Genomic DNA, 26,021 nt, shown 5'->3' with positions numbered 1-26,021 from the left:
TTTGCAGAGTTTTACATTCACCTATAAGCTGAAGTGGAGAGGGAGGAATCACAATCAGGATCTACTGTGAGTGATTTTTGCTAACAGAAACATCTTTCCATCACAAATATTCTGCTACTACCTAAGGGTGCCATCTACTGGAACTCTACAATATTAGCAACAGAGCCTTAGTGAATCTTTTGCTTTTCATTCTCCATTAACAAAATGGCACACTTGTTTTTTGTTTTTTTGTGTTGTGCATACTGATCAGCTGCGATGGTCTAGTAAATTACAGGAAAATAACACTTTTACTACTGCAGCATTACTATATAGTTCCATATTCTCTATGTATTCACACCTGATCTGATTTAGAAAAAAAAAGGCTTTGGTGTTCCAAACAAAAGAAAAAAGAAGTTAGATGTTAAAACAAGAATGTCCCTTAGCCCAGATTCCTTATTTGGCTTTTCCAAAAACTGTCTCTGTTTTAATTTTATTGCATACATTAGGAAATTTGGAATCTAAGAAATCAACCTACAGTTTAATGTCCCTACTATTGTACAAACACATGCAACAAGTCCACTTTTGCAGAGAAGTTGATTAGCCTTCTTTTGCATTTTTGAATTGCAGGAGACACAGGAAGGGAGTACCAGTAACTAGTGATGGGCTCGGGCGTGTTCCCAAGCACCTCGCGCCAAGCCCGCCGGGAAGCTGTCAGCGCGCAGGGCCAATCACAGGCACCGAGACATTTCCCGATCTCTGCAGCTGCGGACCGGGAACACTGACGGCTTCCTGGCGGGCTCGGCACGAGGCGCTTGCGAACACGCCTGAGCCCATCATTACCAGTAACCAGGGAGGAACCAGTATAGAGGGAACATAAACATTCCATTAAGATACTGCACCTGGTAAGAAAAACCAGGATCTAAGGCTACAGTGCTAACCATCTAGTTGCCATTATTATTTGAACAGGCTATGGTTCTACGCTCTAGATGTAGACCACAATGTTCACAAAAAATATTTTCTTTTTCTGCTTCCAAATTGAGTTAATAAGCCATAGAAAGATGAGTCGGGACAGATTCTTCACCCTCCTCATAACCTGTTCCTAACGTTTCTTTACTGCTTAAAGTCATTGTACAAATTATTTTACATAAGCATCGCATTGAGGTCTGGGGAATGGAAAATCACTTATCGTCAATCTTATGCAATAAGTCAGTGCATAAAGAAATACACTGCAAAGTTTACTGAGACACAGTCACCACTCAGGTTCCACTGCAGTTTAGAGCAGTAAGGACAGAAACAAATGAACAGTTAATATGGCTTAATGCACTCTAATTATTATTCATTGTCTTTTTTATTTTAACTAGAATTTGGTAAAACATTTGATGAATCATTTGATGAATCATGGTGCTTTCAAAATACCACCGAATGTAGCTAAGAAGAGACAACTGAGGAAACTTGGTATTAAGTACTCTACCAATCAATGCACCCCTGAACGGCCCAACAGAGTTTAACTGGATTGCGTTCAGAACTGTTTTTCTTTCTAATGGGAATGCAAAAGCAGTTTGTAGATGCATAATGCTGTTTAGAAAAAGGTGTGACGAAGGTCAGAAGCATCTGTAAATAAATAAAAGTCTGAAGGAGGCCAGAGGCATTGGATAAGGAACTCGGTTTAATCGAAGAATCATCTCAAAATAACCAAATGCAAACTGAGTGCACCTGACAGCAAGAAACATTCCCCCATCTACTCAAGTCCTATAGAAGAGAATCAGCCCTGCCAGGATTAGAAAACATCATTAGCAGCACACAGTTGTCATCTCTAAGGATTTTTTTGGCATCAGCAAAAATGCTTAATTACATTTCTGCCATCCAAAATTCTGAGATTTGCTTCACTGAAAACTCCTCACCTGTCCATTAAACCTCGCTTCATTTACTATTAACAAATTGCACTGCAATTTACCATTGTCTTCGTTTCTTATTCATACTGTTATTTGAAAGCCCTCCATTTTAAAGAAGCTGTGAGCTTAAAGTACATCTAAAGCCAAAATGTTTTTTTTTTCCATTTCAAATATAGTAGGGGAGGGTTAAAACCTCAGTCACTTTTCTTTTTGCCATCTGTTTCTCATTAGGGAGATTTCCCTTCACTTCCTATCCTGCAGGATCAAAGAAAGAAAACCCCTCTCAGAAAGCTGTCACTGGAACAAAGATCCCTATTGGTAGATTTCCCCTCTATTCCTGTTCCGATTACAAGTCAAAAGTTTGGATTTACTCTCACTTCCATTCACAGTGACATTGATGATCAGGAAAATGGAAGATAGTGAATCTCACTAACAAGTACACATACACCAATAAATGCCTAACAGTGGTCCTAACCACTCATCTTTCAATCCAAATAAAAGGTTGTGCCTTTAGTTATATAATACAGGGCAAAACAAAAGGCTTTAATGCTTTGCCCTCCAAGCAGTATATACTCAAGTGTCATTTGCTCCCCAGACACTTCCTTCAGCTGCCTGGAGCAAGCAGAGTAAGTCGTGTGTAAACTCCAGGTTCCTCCGGTCAGAGGTTACAGAGGACTGAGCACTAGCCCTTTGACGGTGACAGTGCTGGACCAAGCGCCAGTGATATCATGTAAGATGAAATTGAGTGAGTCACATGCTCCTCTATAACGGCAAGTGCTGGGTTTTTTCTTCCCTCCTGGTGGCTGAAAGGGCTAGCAAATAAAAGGAACGTATTTGCTGCCTGAGAGGTGGGCAATAAACAAACATGTTGCTTTGTACAGATTTGCTATTAAGAAGGCAAACAACCATTTCCATCAATAGCGGTGGACAAAATATGCCTTCATATACACCACAGAATTGCTAATCATTGTCTGATCCTTCAAAATCACATGCATCTGGCTCCAGACATTTCATGCGTTTGGTAAACTTTAATTCAAATGCATTCCTCAATAGCCACAAGGCATAGCAGTACCCTTTGTGTGCACCAAATGCTTTTGCAAGCCTAGTTATCATCTTGTAAAAGGAACAGTGACATCATCACTCTGTTACACATATCATGTGCACAGAGCAGAGCTGCGGGAGGGACCCAGTGGGCCCACCCACTACAGGCTGCCTGCTAAAAACTACAGATGGGGCGGATAGAAGACCAGTCAACCTGCACAAGTAGAGAAAGCAGAAATGACTGGTCTTTATTACAGGAAGCTCCAGCAAAAAGGAAACGTTTCACACTGGATTACTGCACAAATCTAAGAAAAAAATACACAAAGTACATTAAAATTCAATGTACTTAATATCTGCTTATACCGGAGTTCAGATTTAAGGTTATATAAAAGGTTAAGTGATTTTGGCATTGCTGCAATACTTTGAAGAAAATCAGGCAGGTTAAACATTTTTAGCCATTTAGCCATAATACTACTGTTCTCCTTATGATCTATGATAAGCCATGGCTGCCCAGAAATGGGAAGGTGGGGCTGAATACTTTTTAAGGACGAGAGTGGGATCTAAAATTTCATTGTCTTCGTTTTTTTAAAAGTTCATTTTTATTAAACATTACTAAAACAAACCAAAATGAAGCTCTTTATTGATCATGTTTTTCAACATGTTTGGCACTAGCTAGAGCCACACCATTAGTGAATATTGTCTTTGGCTTTCTATTACTATATAAATCGTGATTGAGAGAGCTAAATTAGTGTACCTTGTCCCTCCTTATAGGATTCTCTCTGCGTACTCATAACAGCATGGTGCACATATGAAACACTACCCTGCTGGGCAAGAAAATGCATTATTTTTTATTCTCTGATGAATGACGACAAATGCATTAAAACCACCTAAGGGGACCATTTTATTATCAGAGAACATATGTACAACGACACTTGTATTTATTCAAAGCAACTAAATGCATATATAGTAGGTCTGATTGCCATCAACTTTACTTGTTGCAAAAAAAAAAAGCATGCTGCTTAATCTGGAAAGACTTTATTTCAATTTAGTTTCATAGTCTGTGTGCAAACAAGATACATAGTTCAAATCCATGTCATAAACCAAAACAAAGTGCTTGCATAAATATAAAACTAATAAAAAATACACTTTGAAGAGTTTTCTTTGCTCGCTAAAGGTGCCCATACACCTTGCGATTATCATACGATAATCACAGGAAATCCCGCGATCGTGCGATAATCGCAAGGTGTATGGAAGGCGCGCAACCATTTCTACTGTACGGTCGCACATCTTTTGCATACTAGAAAAGCCGCAGAGAATCGTACGATTGTCGGCGGTTTAGTGGCGTGCTCGTTCGACATCTGCGGAACGGGCCGGTGAGCGCACGCGCACACTGCCCGTTCAGCATTGTGTTCATCGGAAGCCCACCCCGCTTGCGATTATCGCAAGCACGATCTGCCTGTCCAAGATGAGCAGATCGTACGAGCTTTTAATTAGCTTACAACCATCACAAGACAAAAAGTCTTGCGATAGTTGTAAGGTGTATGGGCACCTTAAGTTGAAGAAAGGCAAATAAAGGTGCCCCCCACAGCATTCAGATTAACAAACCTGCTGTAGATGCATTATAGTTGTAGTAAGTATGGACAATCTATCCACTGTTCATTTGCAAAACTTTTATAGAATGCGCCCCCCCAATAATGGAGCCACATTACCAAAGTGATCGCTGTAATGTGTCTGTGGGAATATATGTAATAGCATAGCACAAACAGCATTATCACAGAAATTGAAATAAAATGACAGGCATCTGTTGTCACAGAGGAAGAATCTAACTTTAGAGAGAGACAGCTGTTGATATTGCATTCAAAGACTTTCCACATCCTCATAATATAACAGAAGGAAGAGAAAGGAGCTGATGAATAAATGTACAAGCTCCCATGAAAGGATATAGCTGCTCCTCTAAATAAAATAAGCTGATTATTAAACGGATCAGAAGCAGATACTCATGCACCAAACTACACAATATTCCTTTGCATCCCTCTTCTGATATGTACAAGAGAAAGTTTCATGTCCTGCTTAATATCGATCTATGTTAGTTTCAAGGGACAAAGTAAACAAGAACCAATGATATCAACATCTGTCAGGAATAGCAAAAACGATGACACATAAAATTCATCATTGACTCCCCAGTGCCTTATATCCAAAACCAACTTAGCATGCCTAATATTACCTCCTCCCACTATCTCCTCTAGGAATTGTTTACCACACTGCTTCTTTTCCCAACACTTTGTCCTCATTCTCTCCTCCTACCTATTGGTATACTTACCACTGTATACAAACATTTCACTGATCGTCATGCAATAGACTCATTTTAGAAGCAAATACTACTAAAATATGTGCCACTTAACCCCTGTATTACCATCTGTGCCTATTTTATAATCATGTTAAATTCTACAGGTTAAGCAACAATAGTCAACCTGTTAGATCTACATCTACAAGTACCACAAACCAAAAACACAGCTTGTGTACCATACAAGCTTTAAAGGGCATGTCACTGAAACAATAGGATTAGCTCAGTTCTGTAGAAGAGACAATATTTCCTAATATCTATAATGCAATCACACTAAAGTTCATATCCATATGTATGAGCCTAAGCTTCAATGAGAATGCAGGCTAGTAAACTGTCAGCGCCAAATATAGAGCTGATTTCCATGAAGAATCAATCACAGGAGGGACTATTCAGAATCATATTCAATAGTAAACAGTGTCTGAGAATAATGCACACAAATGATATACATGGAGAATATATACCCCAGAGTACCAAATGCATCAGCTATCCTTAAAAATTAGTGACAAAAAGTAGAACACCAAAAACATGTATTATAATGGCACATACTTCCCAAACCCATCCAGTCCCCTTATTTAATGAACAATGCCCGCTGAACCAATACAAACAATTTATGAAAGCATTATAGCATCACCTGCCAATAATGACAAGCACACAACCCAAGGCTAAGGGGACCCTTAATGATATACAGTGCTGACAACAGGCAAATGATGTCATTAATCTGTGTAAGATGAACTGTGTAATTGTATGTCCTCAAATAACATATGAGGACTTATGCATGAATGCATCTGCTTACATTGGCATTGTAGTGTATAAAGTATTATGCATACAACTAAAAAAATAAATGATTGATCTTCTTTAAAAAAAAAAAAAAGTTTGGGAGACTTTTCTTGCCATTAAAAGTTGGTATCCTAGCAGTCAGTGTTGTAGGGAAAAGACCAACACCCCCCATGGCCAACTTACCTTGCACAGTTTCTGATACCGAGGAGAAGAGACAGCCATCCTTTGCAAGTGATGCAACAAAACAACAACTTTCTGGAGAGATGTTCTCACAACAGCCATCATTTTAAGTTTGCCACACTTCTGGAGGTACCTCAGAATTTGCATTATAAATGAAAAGCAGCAATCATTCCCTCATGGTCACTGGACAACCATTTGCCGGCTGTCTGAGCATGCTCGCTTCCAAATATATAAGAAAAAAAATTGCTTTAAGGAGACCAAAGTCCTCGCTGCTTGGAAAGACAGAAGACGATTGCATTCCCTCAGTTTATTTTCTTGAAATTAAATCCTTATAACCCAGCTCTGGAAAAGGCAGCTAGAGCCAGCAGCTGAGGCAGCCTGCCTCATCCAAATGCGTGTTCTACCCCAATGAAAGCCATTCAATAGGATGTGACTTTAAGGATGGAGACATTAAGACTACAATACACTGAAGAGTCCCCCGTGTCGTGATAACGGATCCACAAATATAGTTAATTCCGTACTGAGGCTTGTACTGAAGGGTTGAAAAAGACAGAGATGCTTGCACCCTTCTACTGAACGATGTGCTTTCTCCCTCAGCTAGACTCTGACTGAATGCAGCTGCATAGGAGTGAATAACAGGCAGGGATAAATCTTCAGAGGAGACCTGAGAGATAATTGCTCTAATTCCATCAGCCATACGTTAAATGCTAATTAATCACACATAGCCACAAGATGGGATACATTGGCTAAAGCAGGAGAGTGCATGTCTGATAGAAATCATGAGTTCAGTGAATATACTAATAATGGTTCTGTTAAACTCCTCTCTGAACTCGGGATTGCTACTAAATTCCCCCTCCCATGATTTCATTTGACTGCTTCCTAGAAGCATTTCATTGTAGCAAATAGATAATGTTATATACTAAGAGAGGCAAAACATGTTAAAATTAGCTAAACAATTCAAAACTATGTTTCATGCACAAATTCTTAATTTTTTTGTTTGTTTCTGTTTTTTTATTTATTTGTTTTCAGTAATATTTTTTCAAAGAATGCTGACTGTTGCCTGTTTCCAAATTGTATATGCTACACTGATGTTCAGGGACGCATCCATTATAGAAGAAAATCGAGGAGGAGGTGCATGGACACACGCCCGAGGCTCAAACCGTCTGGGGGAAGTCAGTCAATCCATGTGTCATATTGTTGTCTTAAGTCTTCATCACAATGCTGCAGTTCGCAAGTTCAAGTTCAGAGAAGCATAAAAGCAAATAAAGGGCAGGGAGTGAAAAAAGTGTTACAAAATGACTATGGGGTCTATTCACGAAGCTGCCGAAGGATCTAGCCGTAGCTTCGGCCGATCCTTCGGCTAGCTTTGGCCCCAGTAGAACCGAAGGGGTGCTGTACGGGCTATTCACTATAGCCCGTACAGCTCCCGAACGTGGCCGAACGCATATGCATCGGCTTGGCTGAGCCGTGCTGAAAGCCGAACCTGGCCGACCTGACAGCCTGCTTCTGATAGCTGGGCGGTGCCAGCTGTGATCTTACGGCTAACCAGGGACACTGATCTCCAAACAGCTAACTCTCCCTGGCGGCCCAGTAGTCTCCTGCTCCTGGCCGCCAAGGAAAGAAACAGTGCTGTGTCTTTTTTTTGACACGGAGCGATGTCAGAATAAAAATAAATAAATTCCCATTGGAATGCATTGCTACATTCCTATTGGCTATTGCAAATTGAAATAGCCAATAGGAATGTAGCAATGCATTCCATTTGGAAAAATATATATATATTTTTATATTCTGACATCGCTCCGTGTCAGAATAAAGAAAAAAAAGAAAAAGCAGTGTTTCTCTCCTGGGCGGCCGGGAGCGGGAGGCTCCCAGAGCGCCCGGGAGAGGTTTTTTTTTCTGTTTTTTTTTTACGGCAGCAGAGCCGCCGGACAATAGGAAACTATTGGGCAGAGCTAGCTGTCACTGCTAGCTCTGCACAATCGTTTTCTATTTACTTTTTTAACTATGTTTCTGTTCTGCTCGGTCCCTCTGAGGGACCGAGCAGAACAGCCGAGCCGAATGCCGCTCAGCGGCATTTGGCTATTCACTCACTGCTGTTCGGCAGTGAGTAGCCTGCCGGAGGTTCGGCTCAGCCGATCCAGATGTTGGATCGGCTGAGTCGAACTCCTTCTGCACTTCGGGTCGGCATGCTGAGCATGTTCGGCCGACCCGAAGCCATGTGAAGTAAGCCGATGTACTTCAGGCTGGTATGGCTGATTTCAGCCGTACATCGGCTGAAATCAGCCGTACAAGCCTGAAGTGAATAGCCGAACAGTGTTCGGCTCACTTCACTTGGGGTCGGTTGTTCACTCGGCTGCCCCTCGGCAGCTTAGTGAATAGACCCGTATATGTCTGGAAACAAGTGTTGAATACAGGTCAGAACTCTGCAGGGTTGATAATGCACAATTCACGTTACAGATCCAGCTACAGGAATCTGTATTTCCCTAATAGAGTGATATCAGCTTTGTCTTGGACCTCATCCCAACCAAAACTGGCTCCTCATTACTGGAATCATAGGGAGTGTGCATGCCTGATTTACACAGAGCTCACTATATGATGTGCTAGCTAGTTTTTCTAATTTGCTCTACTCTTCCGGCAACAAAGAAACAACATAGTTCACAAGTATTGCATGCTACGGCATTGTGAACATTAAACTGCCTCTAGTGTATAGTTTTTTCAGGTCAAATATTATGTAATACCTAATTATGGCCACTAGATGGAGACGCGGAGCATAGAAAATAATTATCTATTGTTAGGCTCATCGGTTCCATCTAGTGGTCATGATGGGGTGTTACATAGCATATGAACTGAAAAGAAAATATACTAGGCACATTTGTTTCTTCCTCTATTTGTACGGAACAAACATTCACAGATATTTGCAGTCCAAATGGCTCTACAAATTGTGTATAAACAGGCCCCTAAGTGTCTTTTGAAAGCTGCTGTTGGTTGTTGGCACTGTTTCTTGTGCTGGCCATTCCTCTCTAACTCTGTGTTCTGCTATACACAAGGATATGGGAGCCTGGGATCAACACAAATTCAATCACTTATACAAGTTGCATTCATACATGTATTTATTGATTTAAGTAGTGTTTGTATATCTCTGTGGATTTAAATTTTTAAGTAAGACTTGCTGAAACTGTTTTTGTTTTTTTGTTTTTACAAACCCAATACGTCTCCAAACTGCAGAGTTTTCCAGCTTTAGTCGCTGAGAATGTAAATAAACTAGTATTAAGCCTGCAAGGTAGGGCACCAAGCTGTGGGATTCACCTAGCTTTTGTCTCTGCTCTTTTTCTTGACTTAACACAGAATGTGTTTCTGTCCCCCACATAGTTACTTCAATTACTGATCTATAATCAGATCATAGTGCTTATCTCACAATGCCTTCCTCCAATTTTCAATAGGGTGGCACCATCTTTGTTTTTGAATTTTTGAGGGTCAACATCTACTTCTTGTACTGAGATACTGCCTACTGCCCTATGGATGTCACATAAACTCTGATGCCTGAGCAGTTCTAGTCTATGTTCACAAATGTTTGTAATAGGTCAGCCCTTGCGGCAGCCTCTAACTCTGTTGACTTGCTATTTGCAGACTTACTATGTTTCATTCCTATTACTGGGAGCAGAAGACTCATGGCATGCTTGCATCATAGGCAACAACTACATTTAGGGATCAACGGTGGAGACTTTCTGAAAAGCAATGGATGCTCTATATTGTGACACGTCAAGTTACTAAAACGTCCACTTTAAAGCTGAGGTTTAGTTAAAATTGTTTTTGGTTGTACAGCAATAGGGACATAACTTACCTTTAATGAGCTACGACTAAGGCTACGACTTAGAGGCCCAGTCTGGGGGCTGAAACATGTAAGCATTTGTTTATTTGCTGCTGTTGTGCCTTTTTTCAAATAAAGTCATAGATGGACGGATGGATCCCCTTGCGAGTGACGGCGTTTTACCTATTGCTCAGTGAATGCTCTGGCAGAAGCTTTAAAAGGCACTGAGGTTCAAGCAGCAGGATTGGAGACAGGAGGGTGGAGCTGCTCAATGTTTCTAAACTGCTCTACTGAAGTGTGTCCTAACTCCTGCTGCTTGATGATTCCTGCATAAATTATCTCTCCAGTGATCCTGCACCCTCTTCACAGCGGTGAACTTCTGTCACTGTATGAGGTCACTGTTTCGGCTGTAATAGTGAAGGAATGGGCACCATACTCTCTCTCCTTCTGTCCCCTTGCCCATTTACAGAATTCCTTGCATTCTTACACAGAATGCAAAGTGTTCTGTGAGTGGAAGAGGGGCAGATGAATGACAGGATCCCCCTATATAAAAACCATCAACCAGCAAGACGTAGGACACACAGAGAAGAGGTAAGTTATGTCGTTGGTGCTGTATGTCCAAAAAAACTATTTGACCTAAAATTCAGCTTTAAACAAGTATGTATACATAAAGAAAATATAGGGTACATATATATTTGTAACAAAGGATCACTTTCAAAGTGTAACAGATATTTGGGTGTCAAGTAATATAATATCTATGTGCAATGTGATTAAGAGTGTAAATCTAACCACACTTGCTGGTCCTTGAATCTCTGCTAAAGTCAGCAATAGAAAATTGGTTAATGTTTTCTCTCTACGGTCCATCAACCTAAAGAAGTGCTTGTCATCACACTGCTGTGTATCTTGCAAGTGTGGGAGATGATACATTCAGACGGTTTAATAAACTCTTAGAAAGCATTGAATACACCTGCCATACAACAGGTACCGCACAGATGAGTTTGTCATTGAACCATAGTTTTACTTAGTCCCTCTCACCCATCACGGTGCACTGTATTGACAGGTTAAAGTTTACCAGTCATGACAAATATACAGGGGCTGCCATTACTGGCCACCTTGTAAAAATGTTCCTTGCCTGGCTGTCTCTGGCTTCACTAGCCTGCAATAAGTATGCAGAAAGTGAAAGTCAAAATCAGTATACTTGTTTATGGACAGTGACTTCTGTAGGCACATGCGAATTAAGTTGCTGTAACCAAAATAACACGTCCGGGTGGACGAAAAACTTTTATTTTATTTCACTTAAAATATCTCTCTGCTAGTGTTCAGAACATGTTCAAGTTAACAGAAACTATTTCCCTGGCCTTTTGTACACATTATTCACATTATATACAGTTCACATTTCTTGCAGCTGTTGCTTTTTTAACTACAAACAGTATAGTACTGTAAAATTCCATTTGAGTAGATTTCCTAATGGTGGTGTTTTGACTGTAATTTTCTATTCAAGTGAATTGAATAGAAACTTCAACACCGCACAGTCTTGCAACTAAAAATTGCATGACAATCTGTTTCAGGTTTTAGGGTTTCTTTACAGTTACAAATTGGTGCCAAAGTGTGCTCTGCGGTGTGCAGAATCCATATTTCATATTGTGCTTCTTGAGAAGCGCAGTCATAATGAACTTTATTTAAAACTGTCATTTTGGATGTTTGTCCTTGCTCATCAGTAAGAATGAAATTAAAGTCTTTCTGTACTGTCCCTCCCCCTTCTAGATAATAAATTGTGCCTTTTTTTTTACTTCCACCGCGTCAAGCTTGCTCCCGTGATGGACTACAATCTCAATTGAAACTAGTAGTCCATCACTGGAGCCTTTTTTTAATCCGATTAACCGATTAATTGAACTTAATAATCGGCTAACTAATCGATTATGAAAATAATCGTTAGCTGCAGCCCTAGTAATTCTGAGGGGTAAAGGACTTGCAATGGAGAACATTGTGCTGTTACTATAGTACTCAGTAATGGCTATGGTCTTTTCTTTTTCTCAGCTGTCCTGACTGTCATTTGGCATGTCCAAGGAGTACTTACTGACTTCCCTTACTTTTACAGTAAGTTTTACACTCAGGTGTCAGAAATAAGACATGACAAACAAAAACAAAACTCTTTAAAAAAAAAAAAATGTTGTTGGCATCGTGCCTATTAGGCACTGGTTGATGACTGCCTATACAGTAAAAATAGGCCTGTGGTGACTGATTTTAAAATTGGCCACCGTCTTGTCACTAGATTAATTTATAGTACACTGTGGTTAATGTAGCCATTTTGTAGCAAGACAAGGAATCAGTAAGAAGAATCCTTCAGAGATATTAGAAGCCAAAGGTCAATCAGCCCAACTGTGTTCAAATCTAAAATACATCAACTTTGACATAAAGCTAGGGCCTCGAATCATTACATCTGATAACTGAGCTGCACTGAAAAATATTTTTTTTTTTTCCATTTTATGGAATTGTATATATTTTGGTACTTACTGTGGATTTTATGTGAATTGGAAAGCAGCACATCCATGAAAGTGAAATTACACATTGAGCAATATCTAAGGTGAACAATTCACTTCATATATGGACAGGATTTGGAAGGACTTTTTAGCTTTTAGTCGTCTTACAAAGGGAAATATAAGTATCTGGGAGCAATGTGCTAGGCGTGAATTACTCAGAAAACAGCCACGTAATGAAGCACTGCCAGAGAAAAGAAAACGAAAAATGCTCTCAAGTTAATAAGATTGGACAAGGGACAGCTAAGCCATCAGTACATTCGAAATTAAAACCACGGTAGTTCGGCGTAACTAAACATGACATTAGGAGCCAAAAGCCAAAGAACATCTGAGAATTACATAAATGTCTGTGTCATTGTATGGTCAGAGTTCTTGGGCTTGTATGTAAATAAACACTCAGGAAACCCATTTAGCAGCTGCCAATTTCCAAATGCTGCTGTTGGCAATGCAGTAGATTAAAGGGCAAATCCAGGCCAACAGCTGCACAGTTAAAAACAAATATATAGGAACTGTTTACCTGTCAAAATATTTGTAAGATAATGCATGGAATGTTGTGATCATGTCAACCGTGCAGAGATTAACAAGCATAACATCACTTTTCAGAGCAATGTGTTTCTTACCCATATCTCTGGGAGCAGAGTAAAGTATGAGAATAGATTGTTCTCATCCTTCAAATGTGAACAGTGGTATAAACGAAATGGACTCGGCAAACTAAAGGGAATTGAAGAGAACAGAAACAGCAGCACAGATTTTAGGTCATTCCAAATCGCCCTGTTTATAAAAAAGTTGGAGGTGACAGTCACCCTGACGTTCCAGGCAACACCTTTTATCTTTGTAGGCAAGACCTTTCATATTTGAACAAACAAGCATATAGCCCAAGTTAGAATCTGAGGACTGTGTTATCCTGTCATAAAAGTCTGTTCTTACTCGTTCTTTAACCCCTTCCTGTGAAAAATAGCTCTACTTACCCTTCCACTTTCTATCTAAACTTTGACTTCCCATGTCAGTGACAGGTATATAAAAGGTTTAAAGATAGTCAGAGGTTATGCTATGATAGTTCAGAGAAGCCATGACCGATGCACACAGCAAGAAGAGATATTGCCAGCATTTGCTTCTTCTTATTGTAACAGTTGCAGGGAGTGGATTAAGGGCAGGTTCACACCATTTTCCGGAACAAATCTGGAACGCAGTGCATTGCGTTTTGCTGTGTTTATGCCGCGTTTTTACTGCAATTTTGCCTCGTTCCGGATCTGGTTTGTTTTTTGCTTTTTTTTTATTTATTTGTAGCTTAAAATTGGCTTTCAGGTGTGTTCCAGTGCAATTGCATGCATTTTTTTATGTGTTCCAGTGCATTCTAGACCAGACAAAATGAGACATGCAGTATTTTTCTGGTCTGGGATGGACTGCGCTGGTGTGAACAGAGGCCAGAAATAGCATAGGGATGCATTAGGATGCATTTTGGGTCTGGAAACAATCTGGTCTGGTTTGAAGATGATCTGGATGTGGTGTGAACCCTTAGAGCTCAATAATAGATCAAAAGATACAAAGTAGACAAATCTTCCCTGTTTGCAATGTCTCCCCATCTCATAAATATGTCCATTATTTGTTTCTCCTCCATGTCAGAAATCTTCCTTCTCTGCTGTTCCTCTGCCTCTCATAAATCATCTCTCTGCTGCTTCACTATTTCAGAAAACTTTTCTTACTCTCATGTAACACCCATCTTTCAAATCTTCTCTCTTGTCTCTCCCCTCCTCATTGATTCCTCTCTTTGTTGTCCCCGTCTTCTCCTCCCCATAGTCACAAATCTCTCAATCTGCAGCCAAAGCTCTTTGCAACCAAAATGACTATACTTTCAGCAAACGTGCGACCTGCTGCTCTACTACACATTCATGAACCCATATAACACTAGATTGATAATTCAATCCGCACACTGCGCCAATTCTGTATTGTGACAGGTTTATTGTTGCAGAATATATGACAATGATAAATTGCCCCTAATATTTCTAGATCTTTAACCCTTTGTTAGGACAATGTTTACACCTATTTTACAACTGATAATGCAATCTGCCAGCACAGTACAGACAGAGTTTATTATCATAACTTCCTACAGCCCTTCCCTTAACATTAGGTAGGATTTTTAATCAAGTAAAAAGCACTTAAAATGTAAGCAGCTGTATTTAAATATTTTTAAGTGCAATGTGAATGGGAACATGTAACAAATATAAAGTAGGTGTCACCCCAATTTAGCTGCAAAAGTTGAAATACTTTAAGCTAGCCATATAAACATTACAACATAATTGATGGTGGAATCACCCCTTCCGAGTATTGTACTTTGACAGCCAACAATTTTCCTTTTCACTGGAAGTTTGTAGAGCCAGGTGCTGCTGGCAGCACGACCGATTAATTGCATTTTGTCTGTCTTAAAAGGAAACGGCCAACATTTTATCTGCGTATGGCCAGTTTTAGTATCACGCTTACAAGATCAGACACAATAGCTACATAAAACACATTGAGACTGGAGTCAGAGAGAATGATAGGCACTATTTGCCCACTCTGCCAGAAGACCCAGAACTAACCAGTAATCTGGAAGTAGTTTAGTTACAGGTGCATTGGCCAAAAGTGGGTGAACTTCGCACAGTACCATGTTCCACCAACGAAAACATACTAGTTGTAAAGAATAGTGACAATTAGGATCTGGCTGAAAAGAAGTGTCAGGCAAAGCATCACTGTGGAACCAGTTATTATACAAAGGAATTTGTTCCTGCCAGTTAACAACATGTGTTGGTGGTGGTGTGTTGCCCTTGACAGCCCTGCTACTCTAAGCCATGGCCTGTGCTGGCTATGCAGAAATCTTGCCTTTTGTATATGCATGCTTTTATACCAGAATGTAGAATGAGTTCTCTAAGAGTCTTCATTCCTAAAACATGTCTAAAATCTGGCTGAGTTTTACGTGCTGTAAAAACCAGCTCTACTTCCACTCTTCCCCCATTATCTGTAAAAAATAAGTCAAGGCAACTGGACTTGCTGCATTTTTCTTGAAGACGTTTCACTGGTCATCTAACCCAGTGGTCCCCAACCCATGTACAGTGAGTTCAGGTTAGTGAAGCCCTCTTCTTTTATTATATATTTTTTCTTTAACATTTAATTTATTTCTGAATTATTGTATTTTTTTGCACTTTGTACAATATATAAAAAATACAGGGTAGGAAAAAAGGAATTTAGTGTCTAAGGGCTTGTTCACACCAATTGTGATGCGTTCCAGAGTGGCAGCTTCGTTCTAGTGAGTTAAAATGTTAAATCACTTTATATTCATTTTTTGGTGTAACTGTATTTTATTTTGAAGGCATGTTTAAATACAATTAAATTAAAATTATTAAATCAAAACAATCTAAAATATAAACAATCAACGTCCCCCCCTCAGCGGGCCGCGGTAAAATTATCAAACGTTGACCGGTCCGCGGCGATAAAAAGGTTGGGGAGCACTGATCTAACCAACTTTCTTAATTCAGAATGACTTGTACAAAAATTATCTGGGAATAAAATGGGGAAGCCATGCTTGAATAGAGGTGTGTGTGTGGAGGGGGAGTGAGACATCTATTGTCTGCCACATACAATTATGTTTTAACTCCTCTCTCTGGCCAGGTTATTAACACCTAACTCCAATTATGCAATCAACACCTGGTTGTGACTAACAGATTATGTGGATAAGAGCAACATTCACCATATTTATTCCCAGAGAATCTTTGTACACTTCATTCTGAATTGAGAAAGCTGGTTGGATGACCAGTGAAATGTCTTCAAGAAAAATACAGCAAGTCCAGTTGCCTTGACTTATTTTGTACAGATATACCATGACCTTGATGAATGAGAACCTTCACAGACACTCTTCCCCATTGCATTATTCACTGCTGCCACTCCTGCTTTGAGTCTGGCTTGCATATTAAAGCAGAATGAAGGACAATTCTAGAGAAAAAAAGTCATCTTCTCACTAGCGCTAGGATCTGGACAGGCACCCCTACATCATCATGTATAATGTAGGAGCAGTGGCAATGTCATCAGGGTGACATTTAGCCATTACTACTGCATTTCATGTGATGATTTTGGAAGCGGGTCAGTGAACAGGCTAGTCAAAGACCAGAAAATTTGGGGGATCAAGCCTCATAACCAAAGATAGTCGGGAGGTAGATGGTGGGGCCATGGATAATGTCAACGATTGCTCTGTGTTAGATCCTTGTTTTTGTTTTTTTATCACTGTGTTATATTCTTAATTTGTTTTTGTTTTTTTATCACTGCCCAGAGTGAGGCTTTAACCTTCAGATGATTTTGAAATATTGCCCGATACAGTTTCTTAAAGCTAAACTCCTGAATAACCATTGTCTGAATACAAAAGTCACGTGTACTCTTTGTGTCTATTGTGTATTTTTTCCAGATCTGTGCAGTAATCCAGTGTAAACCTTTGTTCAGGTCATTCCTATAATAAGACCAGTGACTGCTACTTTCTGTCCTTGTGCAGGATGACTGGTCTTGTATCCAGTCTTGTATCCAATTCCTCTGTAGTGGATCGGTCTGCTGAGTCCCTCTCTCAGATCTGCTCTCTGTATGGGCTATGCATACTACAGTGATGATGTCACTGCTATTTTTATATGTTAATATCTGGGTGTGTAAAGGCATTTGATGCACACAAAGTGGATTTTCAGGAATATATTCAAATGAAAGTATCCGTGCCCAATTTCAGCTTTGATATAGCAGTATTGCAGCACAGCTTTAGAATTTTAAAAACTAAATTATTAGCAATGTAAACTGAAAAAAACAATTACCAATTTATAGTATCTATCATGCTGCAGTTTTCAGCTCGCTCTATAGCACCACGTCACCATAATTACCATTTTTCTACAGTCAAGATTCCTTGCCAAGTTCTTGGACTGTCACACAAGCTAGTTTAGACTAATGACCATTATGCTCTAAGGATATTGGAAAAAAACACAAAAATTATAAAATGGCACGCTGACAGTTAAACCCAACACAAAACAAGAAACAGAAGTAATCAGCATTAGTATAGGGTATATACAATGGCCCTGACATTTTTAAAATTCAAGAACTTAATTTACCATTATATTGTTTGCTCTTGGTCTGCAAAATGCTGTGTTTTACAGTTTACTGATTTCATTCTGTGTTATTAGCTATGAATGTTTCTCATACATATTTGTGCTGCAATTTCCCAAGTGACATTAAAGTAAATGTAATTCAGTTTTCTAACATCACAATTTAAACAGGATTAGCTTTACACAGTAGTTATTCTTTATTCCATACTGTATTAAAGCAAACCTATCCCTTTAATCCAACATATTTTATTAAAAGGTTATAGAAGTGCCATGCTGCATTGTGCCAGTGGTTACCCTAAAACACTAACATTAGCATGCTGAAACTGTGGAAAACACATGATACATGAGTCTCTCTGTGTTTGGGGCAGTGGTTAAGTTCTGGAACACATGTCAACCAAGAGATCTGCGATCAATGACAAGCCTATCCTTGCTCTGTAGAGGCTGGCTGTCTGCAGCTGTGTGGCACACCCGTGACTCCGGGGCAGGGAAATATACTGGATCTGTACACTGTATAGCCATGTCCAGCCACGTGCATGAGGCCTATGTATAACAAGAACTGATTTAATAGAATCTTCTACATTTATTATTGTTGATGAAATGCATATTTAAAAAGTAGCTCCTGTTTATAGACATTTCTGGCTAAACTGGTCATTTAAAGGAGAACTATGAGGTGAGTGCTTTTCACTCACCTCATAGTTCTAGCCGACCTGTGACAATGAGACTGTCACAGGTCGGCTCAGTAGATCGGGAGGTGAGCGAACACATACCGGGTTCGCTCGCCTCTCGATCCTGTCACGGCTCTCTGCCGTGACAGGGGGAGGGGCTGGATTCCCCGCTCCGATCTGCCAGCGCTGACTGGCGGAACGGACGGGGGAGGGGGCGGGTACAGCTGGCTCTGCCTCTAGATAGGCAGAGCCAGCTGTCACTCACGCAGCTGGGCGGATACCGTCACGCTAGTTTGTGTCCTCCCGTTACCCTAAGGAGAACTATGGGGAAAAACACTGACCCCATAGTTCTCCTTTAAGCCAGGGCAACAATGTAACTGACTTTGTAAATAGATTTACTAATTTCTGCAATTTTTATAGGGTGCTGCATGAAAACAGTTAAACTTACTTGATCATGCTCTTGCACTAAACTCTTTCTATCCAATCTTTCCAGGACTAGAGTTCTACTGTCCAGCAGAGATCACTCTGCCTGACAGTTACCGCTTCATTCAGTGCTAGGTGCTGGGAAACAGAGAATGTTCCAGTACTGGAACACCCCTGCCAATCTTTATAAATCACCAATGATAACACCGCAGCACCAAGTGGTGGTACCCAATGCGGGTTTAGCAGCTCCCAGGTATTACACTGCCTGTTTATCTGTGCCAGAAAGAATAATCCAGCACTGGTGGTCAGCGGGAGGAAAAATATCCTAACATTAATGGTAAGGAGGATGAAAAATAACCCAGCATTGAAGGTCAGTAGGAGAAAAGAATGACCCAACATTGATGGTCAAGAGAAAGAAAAATGCCCCAGTGTTGGTGGACAGTGGAGAAAAATAGCCAGAGATCTGTTGGAGGAACAATGTCTACCTGGAATAGAGGCAAACTCTTCTAAGTGACATTAGCTTGAAAACTATGTAAACACAAAGATTAAACAACTAAGATATCAATAAGTCCATGAACAGCCTGCAGGTTCCTGCATTTGTAGTTCTGTCAGCTGACTTTAAGGTGCAGAGCCACTAGACTAGGGAGGCACATGCCCCCCAGCTCAGTCCGCCTCTGTAAGATACATCAAAACAATAAAGGACACATATTTTCACTAAATATGAAAAAGCCAGATGTACTAATAAATGTTTTGTCGCCCACAACATCCTGACAAGGTGAGTGAAACATTTTTTTCTATTATTATTGATAGCCATTGATCAATATTTTGGTCCAGCAGCATTCTTCAGCAGAACACAAATGTAATGTTTTCTGACATATATTGATTCTTCTCCCTGAGGAAATCCACAGGAGGAACAATGAAAGAAACCAATTTTTCAGAGCTGAACCTTGATCACGTGTTTTTCATTTTTCAAACTGCATTACCAATCTATCACGATTTGAAAATATTATGGTAACGGACTGAAACTATCAACTATATAAATGTTAGTATGCAGTATTTTTCTGCAACACCTGCATACCAGATGTTAATTTACTTTGATATGGATTCTCAGTGTCAGTTCATGACAAGACCTGCCAGGAATCAGCTTACAGTTACTAAAATGGGCACCACTCGCCGTACATCGTGATACATATCAGAACGTCAAGAAATACATCTTACAAGCTGTGCAAATTATTTACAGTACAAAGATTCATGACACAGATGTTTACAGCCTCAAATGTGGGAATTCAAGATAAAGCAGTCATTGAAGTGTGACTGACACAAAATGTACATACATTAATCCAGCACTTGTGTAGCAGAGTCAAACCATATGGAGACATCCATGGACCAACATTTACATCTTTACTCAAGGCACCACGCGCATACAAGTTAATTAGCATTAGCCAGTAAGCACATAAAAAAGAGAGGCTAAAAATGTTGCTTTTAAAAAAAAATATGGAGAGTTTTACAATCATTTGCATCATGTATGAAAGTGTTATAATTGGAAGTATATGGTTATTATCAATGGCCAAAGCAGAAAAAAAAAAACAACCAATCGTAAACAATCTTTCTTTTTCTGACTCTAATTACTAGATGACAACTACAACAGTACTGGTTGTTATGAATAAATGCATATCCTTGCACTATCCTATAAATATAGCCTTTCAAATTCTTACCTGCAGCTGAACTTTGAGGTGGCGTAAACGATTAACATCTTGCTGAACACCTTCACGTTGTGATGCATCCATGAGAACATTTACTGTTGTCTCTGCTTCTTGCATCCACTTCATTAAGTTCTCATGCTCTTTGACCAAGGACTGGAAATTCTTCAGCTCCTTCTCCAGGGTGCTCTGGCGGTCGCCAACCCTAAAAGAGCAAAAACAAGCAGCACAGCTTTAATTGTATCTTTGGAAGAAAAATTATCTGTAAGTACAAAATGTTTAATGATCAGAAAAACTTCACTGAAAAAATGTACCTTTGTTAGCTTGTCATTTTTTTATGTTTTTTTATGTAACAACAAAATATGTGGGAACCATGATCAACTCATGTGCATCTTCTATGGGATTGATGCTTTCAATGGTTAAATCATTCCTCTTAATTGGTATTAGGGATCAACATTTAGCTCTAGTTCTTCTGGTACTTTTTGTTATCACCTGGTAATTAGGCCCAAATTACTATCCATTACTTTTCTGTGCCATCTATCTAGTATACACTATTGTTTTCCTACATTTTGTACTGTACAACATCTTTTTTTTTTTTAAATCAGATTCTTTTTATTTGAGTTTTTGAGCTTTCTTGTAGAGCATAGAAAGAAAAGAAGTAACACAAACTACTATTCCAGGGATGCATTAATACCAGTATCGATATCGGTCCCAATCAGTGGCGGAACTACCGCCAGTGCTCCAGCACTGGGGCCTCACCCTGGGGGGGCCCAGCACAGTTATGTCAGGGAGATTTTCTTGAATGCTATCAGCAGTTAAGCTTTGAGTTCACCATAAATGATTCTTCCAGGTATTGGAAGATACTGCTGATAGCATTTAAGGAAATCTCCCTGGCATAACTGGGAAATTGTATGAACACCAGCCTTACTTCATCTAAAACCCTGCAGCTTACATACTTCTAGTAGGTATTCACTAGCCCACAAGGGAGTATGCTTAGTGTACCCTGAGATTCCCAATAACTCCATAGTTATTGGGAATCTCAGGGAGACTCCATAGTTATAGACTATATAAAAGTAAAGTAACTGAGGCATCCATATCATCTTAAGTAGGTTGGTACAGCCCACTAGGGTCAAGGGAAGCTTACACCAGAGCTTACATGAAATCTAGTGAGTAGAGGCTGAAGATTTTTCGGAATGTATTCATAGAATTGAGATAGAGACCCCCAGATATTTGATAAAGGGTAACATCTTAAGACAGGGACGGGAGTCAAAGAGTCCAGTAGGGAGTCCAGCAGAAGCAACATAAACTTCTCCAAATTGATACGTAGACCGGAATACACACCAAACTCACAGATGAATGTTACAGCGGCTGAGAGAGAAGAAGTGGTATCAGAAAAAAACAACACAATAGTGTCCGTGTAAAGCGCTATGTTCCCCTCATATTGCCCCCATTGGAACCCCACAACCTCCCCCAGCTGTCTAAGAATGACAGCCAGAGGCTCTATTGCCACAGGGAAAAAAAGAGTGGTGGCAGGTGATATCCCTACTTAGTCCCACAGCGCAGTGGGAATGAGGAGGATTGGAAACCATTCACTTGAACAGAAGCTGTGGGACTAGAATGTAGCAATTGGACTTACAGAAGATTGCCCCAAACCCAAATTTCTCCAGCACAGCCCAAACATACATTCATTCAAAACGGCAGAATGCCTTTATGGCATCGAGAGATAGCAATGCTTGATTACCCGGTGAATCTATGGAGATCTGGAAGTTCAGAGACGTACGCTTAATAGTAGTGGCTGTTAAGAGATTAGACATAAAACCTGTCTGATCAGTGTGTATTATAGTAGAGATCACATTGTTAAGTTTAATTGCTGGAACGTTTGGAAGGATTTTAATGTCAGTGGAGAGAAGGCAGATGACCAGTATCAAATGCTACATTAAAAGTGAAACTTTTTCAAACTGTTTTAGGAACTCTGCTGGTAGACCATCTACGTCCAGAGTTACAGTTTGAAAAACTGAAAACTGCTGCCTCCAGGTCTAAAAGCATCAATGAAACATCAAAGGCTGCAGAAGACAGTGAGGGTAGTGAAATATAACAATATTCAAATAGTTTCCTAGTTCAGTGGAAGAATAGTGGCCCCTTGAGGAAGTCCAGAAAGAAAATGAGGTAGGAGTGTAGGATATTGGCACTGTGGAAGAAGTCTAGGGTATTGGCTGTGCAGTTATGCAATTGCCTGGAGCTGTCACATACAGCCCAAGTGGGATAGCATCATTTACAGAAATTAAAACTGAAAGGGCTTCAAGAATAAATTGAGGGGAAGGGAGTAATAAGAGCCAAAAGGGATCTGTACAGCCTCTTTAATATAGATAAAAAATGTAAACAAAACTCTGTAGTATTAATTGAATTTTTCCATACAGAACAAAAACATGACTAACTAAAATATAGTACTCTTGATCTGTCTATGGGCACTGGAACTTTGATGACTAATGTAATAATAAAATAATAAATTAAATAAATAATACATTATACTAATGTAATAATAAAAGGACTATCCAGGCTTTTCTAGTGTTTAGTGAACCTATCTCTCACATCAAAATGCCAAATGGAAGCCCTTGAAAGCAGCATGAAGTGGGGTGAACCTCAGCTGTTACAGGACTACTTGGCATTTGTGTGTAACTTCACTGGCCTCCATCTCTGAATCTATTGATCATTTTGACATGTGTATGCATTTACACATTATATGTGAAATTTAAAGTGTATCTAAACCCAAAAGGAGAAAAAAAAATATTTCAGCTTACTAATCCTTAGATGTAGTTGCTGCATTAATTTTTCTTTTTTAGTGAATTGAGTTTAAAAACCATTACTATTTAGCAACCAAATTATTTAGCAACAAGAGTAACATGGCTGAAAATAAGGCAAACCCTCTTGCAATTTTTTTAAATTAATTCTGACATTTAAAAATAAAAGATTAATAGTGTTCATTCCATGACTTTAGCATGTACGCACCAAAGACTGGTGTCACTAACTTTTTTCTTTCCCGATATTAGCTTACTACTTGAAAGCCATAAGAGTTTCCCCTGACAGGTACTACTAAAGTTATGTTGTAAAAAGTGCCCTTGAAATTTACTGCACTACTTTGAGAATTTCTGTTTATTTTTTAAATGGTACCATGAAAAAAAAAACTTTAAAAAAATATGATTTAGTGTTAATAATATGGATGCAATGTGCATTTATGAATTATTTCAATCGATAAGAGATGTAACTTTATGAAAGTTTCAATGAGCTGCTCACCAGCAATATATAGAAACAACATAATACTAGATGCAAACGCCGGAATTATTATTTCCTGGAACAGTTGTTTTTATATACTACAGAAGACATAGCATTTACCTGAATGGTTGAATAGTAATTTCCCATTTAGTATACAGTCACCATTCATGAAAATTGATTCAGAAAGTGTAGAACTGTAGATATGTCATCATAATGGAATGAAATCTCTAAACCAGCACAAAGGCTATGTATTCCACCCTGAAAGCCATTTATTTAACCTCTACTTTTTCCACTTATCTGATGTCCTTTAATATTCAATATAGAAAAGGTTCCAGCCTTTCAGTATCCTACTGAGACAATAAGTTTCCAGTGTCACATTCAATTAGCCTGAAAATGTATTGCTTTATTATAAAAAAAAAAAGAACCCCTACCACAAACCAAAGTTCAGGGGCTAAAGATTGTATATATATAATCTCAGGAATCACCAAGACAAAAAGACAAAAGCTCTTGTATAAATAAGAAAATATCATTCACCTACATACATGTTTTAGTCAACAATCTACTTTGAGATCATGCTGCTTTGGCACATGAATGATTACATGTTTTATACAGGCCAACTTTTTGTCACCAGCGGCTTTATAAGATTATTAGTAAAGACATTGAAGCAGGACCCCAAGCAAACATCTAAACATACAGTAGAAGTACCCATTATTTTACCCAGCAAATACTTGTAATTCTGTTTTGTGGACCACGTAAATCACTGCTCTGCCACACAGAATTTGCAGGTAAGTAACATTACTGTTTAAAAGAACATGACCTGGTATAAACAAGTGTCTATTGTAACAGTGCTACTAACGTTAGGGCATTTTTTGCTGCCTCGATGCTCACAGCCTTACAGAAAGTCCAACCTATCCTGAGATTAAGTGTCACCTGTTGTCATTTGACTCTTATATGTCATATTCTCTAATGTCCAACAGGGCTCTGGCAATCAACAACTGAATGACAAGTGGAGGAACACAGCACCAGAATAGGCACTTGATTCTTCAGATCTATTGATCTGAAGAATAGCACAGGTAATCACAGGCAGTTATGGCCAAACTTGAGCCGTATAAACTGATCAACCATTACAATATGACCATCTAATATTGAGTAGGTACTTTTGCTGCAAAAACAGCCCTGACTCATCGAGGCGCAGACTCCACTAGACCTCTGAAGTTACGCTATGGTATCTGGCCATCAGAAGCAGATCCTTTAAGTTGTGAGGTGGGGCCAACGTGGATCGGAATGGTTTTTCCAGGACATTCCACAGATGCTCGATTGAACTGAGATCTGGAAAATTTAGAGGCCAAATCAACACATCAAACTCATTTTTGTGTTCCTCAAACTATATTCTTGAACCATTTTTGCAGTGTGGCAGGGTGCATTATCATTTTTAAAGAGGTCACTGCCTACATGGAATACAGTTTCCATGAAGGGGTGCATTATGTCAGGAACATTGCCAGAGGGGGACCTGATAGAGAACTGCAGGTTCCCCTCTGCTGATTGACAGCAGCAGTGGGCAGGTGCAATAGCTAGTTTGCTATTGCAAATTGAAATAGCCAATAGGAAGCTAGCTATGCATTGGTTTGGTGATTTCTCTTTTTTTTTTCTTCTGACGGCAGCCAACGGCTCCGATGTCAGAAGAAAAAAAAAACGAGCAGGGAAAGGTTTACTCCGCTCGATTGAGCAGAGTGAACCTTTCTAGGAGAAAGTGTTTCTCTCCCAGGCGGCCGCGAGCCTTTTAGACTCCCGGAGCATCCGGGGGAGGAATGACAGATGGCGTTCCTGGTTACAAGGTAACCAGAAACGCCATATGTCTTTACACACTGAGAACACGGAGAGGCCGCTTTCAGTGTGTAATGACAGCGTCCCTGGTTAGCTGGTAATCGGAGACGCTGATCTCTCTGAAAGTGGCCGGAGCCAGCTGTGAGATGACGGCTGGCTCGGCCCAGCTGTCAGAAGCAGGCTGTCGACTGAGCCGATCGGCCAACTTCGGGAGCTGTACGGGCTATAGTGAATAGCCCGTACAGCAGCCCTTCGGTTCTCCTAAACCGAAGGGGTCCTGGGGCCGAAGCTAGCCGAAGGATCAGCCGAAGCTACGGCTAGATCCTTCGGCAGATTAGTGAATGGACCCCTAATTGTTTTAACTACTACTAGTCAAACAAGATCAGGCATATTGTTTCTTTATTTTGAAATTCTCTTTGCCTTCAGAATATATAGAAAAAAATAATGTTTGAAAGTTGAAAGACAGCTAAATTAAAGTC

General features: G+C 39.7%; 1 protein-coding gene across 1 annotated transcript in view; it reads right to left on the bottom strand.

Moving 5' to 3' along the window:
* The window catches only part of LOC108786943 (utrophin-like), a 583,766-nt gene that overhangs the window by 288,773 nt on the left and 268,972 nt on the right, over window positions 1–26,021 (bottom strand). The window contains exon 53 of the mRNA XM_018556366.1: window positions 20,464–20,653. Coding sequence (XP_018411868.1) covers window positions 20,464–20,653 — 190 coding nt within the window. The remainder of the gene's footprint in view (window positions 1–20,463; window positions 20,654–26,021) is intronic.

The sequence above is a fragment of the Nanorana parkeri genome, unplaced genomic scaffold (assembly GCF_000935625.1).
Source record: "Nanorana parkeri isolate BGI_ZX_2015 unplaced genomic scaffold, ASM93562v1 scaffold235, whole genome shotgun sequence".
Classification (NCBI taxonomy): Eukaryota; Metazoa; Chordata; class Amphibia; order Anura; family Dicroglossidae; genus Nanorana; species Nanorana parkeri.
This window is presented reverse-complemented; position numbering and strand designations above follow the sequence as displayed.